We start from the raw sequence: 11674 nt of genomic DNA, 5'->3' as shown, positions 1-11674 counted from the left end.
GATATATACATATACAAAATTTGAATTTCAAATTAAAATTCATATTAATTATCATGCATTCAACAGTGATGATGTATATATACTATCAGTTTGACAGTGTATAGGAAATTAATCCTAAGAGAATTCTACAATTCTGGTGGGGATTCTAGAATACGTCGATTAGCACATCTCTGCATGGTGGTGCGTAAAGGATTTAATGCATCTCGATTTAAGTTCTCTTTAAAGGAATTTGCAATATTTATTAGCATCTTGAATTTGCAAAAAGAAAGAACGAAACTAGAAGATTATGGCTGATGATTTATGATTGGAAGTACTAAATCCATATACCATTATCACGACTTCTAGTAGTCAATGCATGATTATGGATCACGAATCTTTTCTTACTTACTATTTTAGATGCTTTCGATGTCAAGACATAATTAATGAGATTAATCGGTAGTTGTTTCTTACTTACTATTTTAGATGCTTTTGATATCAATACATAATTAATGAGATTAATTGGAAGTTCTTTCTTACTTACTACAGTATTATAGATGCTTTCGATATCATGACATAATTAATGAGATTAATCGGTAGTTGCTTTGAAGTATACCGAAGTCGTAGTACTGTTTCTCAGTCCATCTTTGAAAGAAGACCAGGCCATTGAAAACATTGCTGTTTTATTAAAACGGACAAAGAATTAGGTAAATTGTCTGGTATATTTCCGTGGCATATTTTGATATACTATGCAAATATCATATTAAAAGTTCGCTCTCTAAAACCGAGTAAACTTTGAGTCCCAAACCCTTCTCTTTTGTCCCTTTTTTTTTTTTTTTGCTTCTTTTTTTTTTTTTTTTTTTTTTTTTGTGAAACAGAGGCGTACCGGCCATCACACAAAAATTAAACGATGATGGAAGGCTCTCATCAAATTTTTGATTTTTTTTTTGGTAGCTAATTGATTTATTCGGATCAGGAGAATCTTGAATAAAGTCACCTTCAATTACAGGTTGAACCTCATTTCGGCCAAGATTGATTGGTCCAAATGATCAAAGACAACTTTTAACATCACATAGTTGTTATGGTGGTATGATATTTACTCACGTGCGAGCATTTTGCATGTAGCATCACATAGTTGTACCACCTGCACAAAGTGCCCTTTTGAGAGGGATGATTTATTATTATTATTATTATTATTTTTTGAGATGGATGATTTTTATTTTATTTTTTGCAATTAAATGTCAATAATTTACACCTATTCCTACTTGTATACTATCGAGAGGGATATACCCAAAAAATCGAAGGAGACTGAAACAAAAAAAATTATTGAGTCATTGAGAATCGAAGAAGACTAAACCATCTTTGAACCAAACAAGTCTCAAAGGCATCCATTAAATTTGAAGAAATTACGTAGAGTAGAGGGCAATTGACGATGAGAGGTAAGATTCCAAACTCTGACTTCTCACCCTACAAAAACCTTGAATGCCTTTGTGGTGGCTAACAAGTGATGGATTAGCGGATCTTGGCAATTTGGCGTAGGATAGGGCAATAGGGGTGTAGTAGGGTTAGGATTGTGGGCGCATCAAAGAGCCAGAAAAAAAAAAAAAGAAACAGTACTAAAAAGCAAAAGCAAGCAGCTTTTGACTTTGATCATCTTTCTGCTTTCTCTTATCTCACATTCCTCTCAAGAAAGAAAGAAAAGAAAGAAAGAAAGCCCCCCTAAAGTGCTTGTGTGCCAAAAAAATTGCAAAGATCCACTGAGCAAGCAGAAAGATGATGTCCTTTCAAGCAGTCTCTCACTCTCTTATCTTTTCTTCCCAATTGCTTTCTCACCAAGTGAAAGCAGAAAGTGCAAAATTATGCCTCTGTCAATGGAAATGAAAGCTCCACTATTTTCATATTCCCAACCAAAATGCCTTTGGTATCATATATCTGGATGGTCAAATTCCTGCTTCATAAAAGGATGAAAATAACTCCTCTTTCTATTGATTCTAGAAGAACAAATATAATATAAGTGCCAAGAAAGAGAGATGACCCTAACTCTTTGATGATGAACGCATACTCTAAACTCTGATGTAATTAATTAATTACACGACAACATTGAACAGTTTAATAAAATTACAATACAACCCGACCCAAAATTAACTGATCAAAAGCTGAGGAAAAGAATTGAAGCCAAGAGCCAGCAAAAGGACTAGACATAGAAAAGATGATACCAAAAGAAAAAAAAAAGGTAAGAGATCCTATAACTAACTATTCCTCTGCGCTCCAATTCAAGAGAGCCTTGACTCAAGTTGCAAAGAAATGATTTTTCCAAATTGCATTCTTTACACGCGCAATGATTACTGATGAGAAATTCTCAGTTTACAACTCATCTCTCTATCATTCCCTCCCTCCTTGATTTACTGCCTCCTGTTCCCTTTCTACCAGACTAGCTTTCCTCCAAATTTGAAGAATTTTACATAACGTGCCTGCTTTAGATGGGAGCATGACCCTTACATCAGGGATTCAACTTAAAATTACTAAGCCAGAATTTTTTTTTTTTTTTTTTTTTGGCTCCCTCCTTCTACTTTGGATGCAGTCATTTTCTTTAGATTCCTCGACACTTTCTGACTTAAATCAACAGAGTCAAAGAGTAATTATGCCTTCATCAGCCTCCTGCTCTCAACAAGTAAGCAATCACCCCATCCAAACTTTAGAAACATTTATCAGTCAATGGAATGGAAAATTTCTTCTTTCATATTCACTCTATCTTTGCTTGCTCCGTGAAGATCTCATAATCCAAGAAGAATGTAGTAGACCAATGTAATTGGTAATGCAATCAACATCCCAAAAATGACCCTGAAATTAACACAAAATTTAAAACGAGAAACTTGTTAGTTGTTAACTTGGAAGAATTTTTTTTTTTTTTTTGTTAAAAAAAAAAGATCGATAATCTTTTGAGTTACCCTGTGCTAAGAATAGCTGGATGGATGTTATATTCTTTGGCAAACACAAATGGAACAATCCCTTGTGGAAGTGCAGCCTACAATGAAACAACCCATAGTTAGTTTGTAGTATATATCAGTCAAATTCACAGCAGAAATGCTTCAAGCGTATGATAATTTTGCTAAGCAACTAGAAAATGCCTCTCAAAAGTTGTTAAATTACCTGAACAATGGCTACATGGAGAAGGGTACCACGAAGGCCAATGGCAATGGAGGCAGCTGCCATAACTGCTGGACCAGTGAGAAACCTGACAGCCATAGCAAAGGTGGCCACCGAGTTTCCACATGCAATAATCTTTGGCTGAAGAGCCATAAACAGACCTATCAAATCAAATCAAAATTCATTATAGTACTGGTAATTAGCCAGACAACTCACAGAAAAATATGTTTCAATTAAATTCCAACTACCCTTTACAACTCCACCATACATACATATGCTACATGATCATGATTCATGATTATACACAACAAGTTAACGGCATCAATCAATCATCCACCGATTCCTGGACCGCTAGGGGACATTGCTCCTCCTCGGTCCCATATGTCGGGTAGATGATGGTGATAATGGATGAACATTTTCTTCAAGACAAGTGGTAGTAGTAGTAGTAGTAGTAACAACACCTTTATTTATCAAGAATCAAGGAAAGAAAAGAAGATGGATGGTCAAAAAAATTTACAGTGTCCATGAAAAAGATTACATGGGCATTGACCACCAACCATTTTTCACATTGCCGGGGTCACTCCCCAAGTTTTGAGTAAAAAGGGTCATTCTCATTCATTTAATACCAATCATGTGACCCTATGGACTTGTTAGATTCTTCACTCTTGTCGTCGAGAACTTACCTAAGCTAAACATTGCCATTCCAAGCCCAGCATCGGATAAAATAGAAATAGAATTCTTTACAATTGCCGGCATATGCACATTCCACCTGTGCGTACCAATTGAGCAGCCATGATGATTAGGTAATTAACCAAAGATCATAATTATCACAATTAGGTTAGGACTCAGGAGTGTTTAGTTTAATTACCGGAACGCAATTAAGGCCCAGATGACACCGATAAGGCTGGAGTAGGTGTTGGGATTTCGGATAAGCTTCCTCCAAACCATGATTAAGATGAGCCTAGTCATAACACTGGCCGGAGGCAGCTGTTTTCCGGCACCGGCATCTTGGCCTCCGGCTGCCTTCGGATGAAGCTCAGCGGTGGAGCTGGACCCCAGTTTGGACAGCCCTGTGGGACCCTCTTTCTCTTTTTCCTCATCTCCATCCCTTCCACCACCGCCGAAGGTGAAATCCGCCCCGCCGAAATCCCCGACTTGTGGAGCGGCTTCACACATTAAATTCCAACATTACCATCAAAAGAAAACCATACTTCAAATAACAACTAAAAAAAAAAAAGAAAAATATTGATATTCACCTTTGTTTTCCCCATTTTGGGGGTGATCAGCAACCAACATCCTGATTTCCTTGGCACCATGATCGGACCGTCCAGATTGTTGCTCGTTGGCCCCGAAATCGGGACCACCGAACACGTGGAGCCCACCAACTTCCGACACCGGGGAGGCACTAGAGCTCCATACGAACATGTGAAGCTCCTTAGCGTCATGGTTGGGTTTATTCCCGCTCGTCTGCTGCTGCGGGGGCTGCTGCTGCTGCTGCTGCTGATTATTATTATTAGTAGCACTAGTTTTGCCCTGTTTGGGAGCGGCTGATGCAATTTCCGGATTTGGAGCAGGATAGGATGACGGATTGACGGGTTGTCCCGGATAAAATCCGAATCTAGGGGAGCTCATTAGACCTCCCGGGGCACAATTTTCTTCGAAATTGGACGGCCTAGGAGTAGGCGCTCTGGAGGAATGAACAGAGTACATGTCCGCTGGACCAAAATTTGACAGCCTCCCAGTGTCAGAATTCCCAAAATTGGATAATCTGCCTCCGAATCCCATCATGGAGTAAAAATCTGAATGATTGAAATTTGACCCTCTTGGCGTAGGATTTCTTGAGGAGCTCAAGCTGTAAATTTCAGCTCCAGTGAGATTGGATGGCCTAGGAGTCAATGCAGGGAGGGAACAATGTCCTAGGGATCTTCGGGAAGCATTTGATTTCCTTACGGTCACATGGAGTTTCCCATCGTCACCAATTTCAGCGTCTGTTTCGAGAAAATCTTGTCCGTCGAGGGAAACAACGTCGGACTCAACCTTGAAGGATACGATTGAGGCGGCAGTTTCCGGGAATTGTTCCATGATAAGCATCTTGGCGCCCCGATATTCGAACAAAAATAGCAACAGGGTGTACCAAATGATGCATTGCAAGACAACAATTTGTACCATTAGGCTCCCAGCATACGGGTTGTACATGGCAATTAGCAGTGGAATGCCCATGACGAGTGTGTTTGGAAGCGTGGATAGGGAAAAGATTGTGATGCTCCACTCTAGGCTGCCATTTTTGGTGAAGTTAGCCCAGAGAGCAAGCACCACTAGCATGATGACTTTCTGGAGTGTATCGGCCGCGATGAACTTAAGGTTCATTTCATAAGGGTTGTTGGTGGAGATGAAGTGGAAGGAGAGTAAAGGGACCGCGAAAACCGCCACAAATCGGTTGATACCGGAGCATTGGTCCGGCGTAAAGATTTTCCACCAGCGGACAGAGCCATAGGCCAGAATCATGGCCACATAAAGAGGGATCACGGCTGATAAGACCACATAAAGGTCGTGCCAACTGATCATTTTTCTTCTTAAATTTTCAGAGAATATACTGCAAGAAACTTTGAGCTAGCTAGAGGGATTTCTTGTTTTTGGCTTTTTGGGTTTGCAGATCTAAGAGTGGTTGTTGAGCTTGAGAGTTGAGTAGTAGCAGCAGCAGCAGCAGCAGCAGTATTGTTATAGGGAGGAGCAGAAGGGTAGAATGGGGAGGGAAAAGGTCGTTATTTAACTGTAAAGAGGAGGAGGGTACTGCTGCACTGACTGAAGGGATTTATGTCTTCTGCCGTGCTGTACTCTTTTAACTGTTGTACATATGCTTGAGAAGCTTTAAGATTGATTGAATCAAGAAACTCCTTCACTGGCTACTACTGACTCCAGTGACTTTAAAAAAAAAAGGGTTGAGCTTGAGAGTCTGTGTGGAGGGTTGGAGACAGTGAAAAATACATGGGGTGTAACAATGGCTCAATTATATATAGGGAAAAGTCAGTACCTATGTGTGTGTGAAAGAGTGCGTGCGCCCCCTAGTTGCTTTAATTAGTTGATTTCTTTATTTATTTTTTCTTTAAATGATACTTACAATTGAATATGTATATGTATACATGTATATGTATATCTTGATGAAATCGGACATAAGGAGTTGCTACACGTAGCTACGTTACAAAGTCCGTCTTAGATCTCGAGAAAGAAAAATCATACTTATTTTGTTAAACAATTTAATCAAGCGTTAAAACCTTTTCATAAATTTGAATCCAGAATTCATAATTCGAAGATGAATAGTTATTTCATTTTATCTAGTCAATGAACTGGACGAATCCGATTAGTTTCGAAACTTGTACGTAAGTAAGAAGATGCAGATTTAGAAAGAAGACGTGTGAATTTAGCCCCTTCAAGAATTGGATTAGAGTGTGAACTAAGCAGCATTATCTAGTTATTTACTTCAGTTGATGCCTAGTTGGGAGTATTATGAGAGTTCACGAACTCGTATAGAAAAAAGGGAAATTAATTGGGATTGGGAAAGCTTGGAGTTGGGGACCAGATGAGCTAGCTAAGTCCGGATGTAATTGTTCCGAGGATGTGTTCTGTGAACGTGGCCAGTCTTGTATGGCATGGCTTGTTTTTGTGGACGTGGACGCTTTTTTGTCTTTGCAAAATTTCTTTTGTTATATGTCAAAGTTTTGGACTTTGGGTCTGGTTTTTCGCCCTGTAGTTCAAGCTAAGATGCTGGCCGGGTTGAATGTGGCCCTGTATGGGAGATGCTTTGCCATTTTAGTTGCTTAATTTAATTTTAGAGGGGAAGAGTGAAGACCTTAATTAGATTAAAATAGCATATCTTAATTGATTTCTTATCAATTACGTGACAAACAATATGACATTTTTCTCATGTTGATTTTGATGAAATCATGGTGTATTATTAATATGTACTTTAGTTTATGTGGTTGTACAGTCAATAAAACATAATGATATTTTAGTGCATCATGATCCCTTCATAAAGATCTAGCAAGAATGGATTCTTTTTTTTTTTTCCTTCTTTTTTTTTTGTCCAGAGAGAAACTTAACCATGTCGTGGGAGATTGAAGTAGTTATTGGTTTTGTCAGACAACATAATTAATTTTCCAGCCAAAATCATATGCATTTATATTTGGAAAGAAATGTTTTAAGAGATTAATATTTGTTCTCTCTCTAGTTACTGCTAGGAGTGCAAACGAGTCGAATCGAGTCGAGTTTTGGTCTAATCAAGTCGAGGTTCAAGTTAATTTTATTAAACTCGAACTCGAGCTTGAGTTCGACGAGCTTAAAATATCAAACTCGATCTCCAGCTCGACTCACTCAAGATTAAAAAAATATAAAAATAATTATATTTTTAAAAAAATAAAAAATAATTATTTTATTTTTAAAAATGAATAAAATAATTATTTTTTAACAAATAATAAAATATTGGAGATATATATGTAATTTTACTATTAAAATAAAAAATAAAAAAATATATATATATAATCGAGCTCGCGAGCTAACGAACTTGGTATTTTTTAGCTTGAATTCGATTTGATTAGCTCGATCTCGACTCGAGTTTGATATTGACTGATCTCGACTCGAACTCGTATTTGAACTGCTCACATTGCAGCCCTAATTACTACCCTAGTTACACCAAAACTGTGTTGATGTAAATTGACTTCCAATCCAAAAGAGGCTAACAAATTCGCACATAGTCTAACTCCTAATGCAAAATCTACCAATTGTAGTAACTCTTTACAGAACGCCTCTTCTAGTTTTGTTAAGCAAATTGTAAAGAATTAATTTTCTATACACGGATAGTGCATATATTTTCATCATTAAATACATGACATATAATCCAAATTTGAATTTGAAATTCAAGTTTTGTATATGTACCATATATCTAACCGTGACAATATATATATATAATTACTTAATTATAAATTGTGCTAAACGATTTGCAACCATCTTATCAGTAAGTCTTCCTTATTTATAAAAAATACCCTTGTTTTCATATCCTATTTGGGAGACAGCACGCACTTCAGTTGCATAAATTTGTGAAACCCCTTTTCTGGCAAAGTTATCCACTAAGCAATGATGCATAGCTTGCTCTTATAAAAATGTGCTTACCCTAGAATGGCACATTCCTCCCATTGCTCTTCTTTCTTATTTTTGATTGGTCAAAGTTTTGCAGCGTGAAGGTGCAAAACTGACATCTTACCTAGTCATCCTGTTAGATTTGAGAGAACATAAGTCAGAAGGAATGTGACTGGTTAATTGCCATAATACTACCCGAGAAGAAATCAATATGAATACGGAAAACTATTCAAATAGTCAAATTCCCAAAGAATAAGCAATGGAAGACTCAAAACAGTATTCAGGTGGCGCTGATGCTTACTGACAGACTAAAACCACACAGAACAACTGAACTATTCAATCAATCCATTGATCTTCCAATCTTGTCTTTAATTCAGCAGTCTAGTTTTATATTCGGAGGGAAAAACAAAAACCATACATGCTCAAATGAGGCTTATGAAATTTGCACTCTTTTTTTTTTTTCTTTAAAAAAAGTCACTTCTCTATGTATCGGTAATGAAATAATTACAATTGTAATTGCATGTTGCTTGCAACTGCTAGTTAGTCATTGTATGTCTCCTCTACAAACTACACAGAGAAGATCCTTTCACCTAATATGATTTACAAGGTTAATGGCTATTTCAGGCACTTTTAATGCAAAAAAAAAAAAAAAAAAAAAATCCAATGCCAAAGGAATATTCTCAAAAGTTTGATGTATCTATGACCACACCTAGCTAATTGATTGGATATGAATTTTACAAGAGGGTTACAAATTCAAACAGGTCTCAAGTTCGAAGAAGTAAGTTCAAGAAAAAAGTAGAGGATATTAGTAAGAGCCTTGTGAAAGTAGAGGAAATTAAATACAGGATTGAAGAGGTGAAACTTTGAGGAATTCAGTCTATTTTTTGCTTGGTAAAACTATCAAGGAAAACATGCTCATGCTTATTTGTCACTGTTTTTGTCAAATAACTTTTTTGTTTCCAATTTTAGAGGATGTTTAGACAATAATTCATACATCACATGCCCTAGTTTGCTGGATTTTGTCTGTCCGTGACTAAATTTGATAGTTAAGTAGCATACACTATACAACAAATATTGGAATGTTAGTTGACCCTTGATTTTTATATTTCTTTTCTTTTACCACTTATTAATTAAGAAGAAATAATTCAACACTTTGTTTCTCTTAGGATCTTAAGATGCCATAATACTTTGTGAAAGGGACTTCGACTATGAAACCTAATTTTTTTTTGTTGTGTTGTCTACGTGTCTTGGATTTATCTTCTTTGAGTTGTTTTTATTGGGGAGATGAACTTCCATTACTACTGGAAAAGTTTGACAATAGAAACCTTTGAGGGTTTCAGCCTCCAAATTCTTTAAGTTGAGACACCTACTAAACCGTAATATGCGGAAGACCTTCTTCGCTATGAAAAAGTCAAGTTTCTGCCCAAATGCTTCGTAAGTGATTTTGAAAGCAAAAAAGAAAAAGAAAAAAAAATGATGTTAGAGGTAGATATTTCAATAATACAACTAAACGTCTATTTTACATAACAGGATCTGTCTAACAGATATCCATTAAGATGCACTTTAAATAATAAACTTTATGAAAAGTAAAGTTAATCGAGAAATATATATATATATATGAGGGAGAGTAATAATTATTAGTATGCGTATTTATATGATAATTTAAGTGTGATTTAGATGTGCTAATGAGTAAACCTTACGTAATAATGATAAACTGGTCTGGCTTTCAAAATATATAAGCAATATCTAAAATATTTTAGAATTTTTTAAGGGGATTCATTGGAAACTCGTTAAGACACCTAAATTCCATATAAATTACACATACTAACAATTATTTCCCTCTCTTGCATTTATACACTTTTTCTAATTAATCTTGTCTTTTAAAAAAATTTAACGCTTGAACGACATTTTAATAAGTGCCCAATGGACATCCATTAGACAGACCCAATATTTTATTATTCTTTTCACAACATACGATAACAATGGAAAATAGAGACTATTTTACTAATAATTAACAAGATAAGATAACGATGGAAAATAGAAAATCATTTCTTGTTGCGATCTTTATTAGCACTGTTTTTTTTTTTCTAAGTTGACCCCAGAATTTGGGGGCAAAATGACGAATTTTACAAATTCCCTTTATATTCTTTTCCTCTGTCCTTCATGATTCTTTACTTTTTAATTGGTCTTGCATTTGAGATTGAGTTTGCTGGAATTACTTAATAATCACTGACGTCATATGATTTTTTATTTTATCCCTTGTCAATTGATAAAAGAGTCCTCTTTTACTTTAGCACAAACCTTAAGCAAGTCTACTGACGTTTAGTTGTTTACATTATTTTTTTGTACATCAACTATTTTCGTTGTTGCATCTGGTTAAGTTCTTTTCAATTGCTCAAACGGCCAACGAATTCCTTCCCCCTACCCCACCAAAAATTATAAAAGAATCCTAATATATATTTAACAATATCCAAAATCGAGTAATAAAAAAGTTACAAGAAGATAGAAAAAGTTATGCCATTTTGATTTAACATGAGATTAGAAGCCAAATTTCAGAACCTGGAAAAAAAAAACAAAGAACAACTTGCACCTTCTCATTTTCCATTGTTGGTTATCTGTCTAATACCAAAAACTGGTCTCCTATGTTTCAGCATATCATGCTAGATAATATGCAAAAACAAAATAAGGAGGTTGCAACCACATGAAGAGTGTAAATTACTAAGCACTGCTGGAATTATGCTGTTTTTTTTTTCACAAAAATTTTTTTTAGTAGGAGAACGGCGGAATTTAAGAAACAGAGAGGAGCAAGAAGGATTTGAACCAAAAACCTCTAAATTTTGAAGTTTCAAACTTAATCACTAGACTAACCTGGTCAGCTGGAGAACTGTGATGCTTAAAATTGGTCTTTTTGGATCTTTGTTACATCATTATCGTCAAAGAAGCTTAGAGAAGACTTGACATGTGAATTGAAATTGGATATGTCGAGGTATCACATTTGTACAAAACTTAAACTATGCAACAACAATGAAAGATCTCTCTCCAAACAAATGATTTGAATAGTAATATAAATCCAAGCGAATAGTTTAAGGGCTTAAGTTTTGGAGTAATTAACATCTGTCACATTCACATACCTAAACTATCAGTCACCTTCGTGCCAGCATGATTGAGTAATCACTATCATATTCAGGAAAAGAGGACGTATGCCTTTTTTTTTTTTTTTAAGACCTCACAAATAATTAATCTCCTCTCAAGAAGACCCTATAATAGAGTTAATTTTGGACCTAAGTTATGCCAGAACTACACATTATCATATACATTTGACGTTTGATGGAAGGCTTTATCACAAATTCTTGGCATCCCCATTGCGTTGAATAATTCAAGATATATTGCAGTGAAATTTAATATTCTCAGAAAATCTTTA

General features: G+C 35.8%; 1 protein-coding gene across 1 annotated transcript; it reads right to left on the bottom strand.

Moving 5' to 3' along the window:
- Nucleotides 1-2019: 2019 nt before the first annotated feature.
- Nucleotides 2020-5829, bottom strand: LOC113719107 (auxin efflux carrier component 7-like). The gene is made up of 6 exons (XM_072072390.1): nt 4380-5829; nt 3992-4289; nt 3807-3892; nt 3127-3284; nt 2925-3001; nt 2020-2817 (listed from the first exon to the last, which is right to left on the bottom strand). The coding sequence occupies exons 1-6, from the start codon at nt 5686-5688 to the stop codon at nt 2751-2753; spliced, it is 1995 nt and encodes a 664-aa protein (XP_071928491.1). The 5' UTR covers nt 5689-5829; the 3' UTR covers nt 2020-2750.
- Nucleotides 5830-11674: the final 5845 nt, after the last annotated feature.

Source organism: Coffea arabica, chromosome 11e (assembly GCF_036785885.1).
Source record: "Coffea arabica cultivar ET-39 chromosome 11e, Coffea Arabica ET-39 HiFi, whole genome shotgun sequence".
Classification (NCBI taxonomy): Eukaryota; Viridiplantae; Streptophyta; class Magnoliopsida; order Gentianales; family Rubiaceae; genus Coffea; species Coffea arabica.
The sequence above is the reverse complement of the archived record's forward strand: the minus strand, read 5'-3'. Positions and strand labels throughout refer to the sequence as shown.

Excerpts from the sequence above, each read along its gene's own strand:
- LOC113719107 (XM_072072390.1), bottom strand. The coding sequence starts at position 5,688 with ATGATCAGTTGGCACGACCTTTATGTGGTCTTATCAGCCGTGATCCCT. Across the intron at positions 3,893-3,991 it reads TGGGCCTTAATTGCGTTCCG|GTGGAATGTGCATATGCCGG; the intron begins GTAATTAAACTA and ends TGGTACGCACAG. Across the intron at positions 2,818-2,924 it reads CCAGCTATTCTTAGCACAGG|GGTCATTTTTGGGATGTTGA; the intron begins GTAACTCAAAAG and ends TGTTAATTTCAG.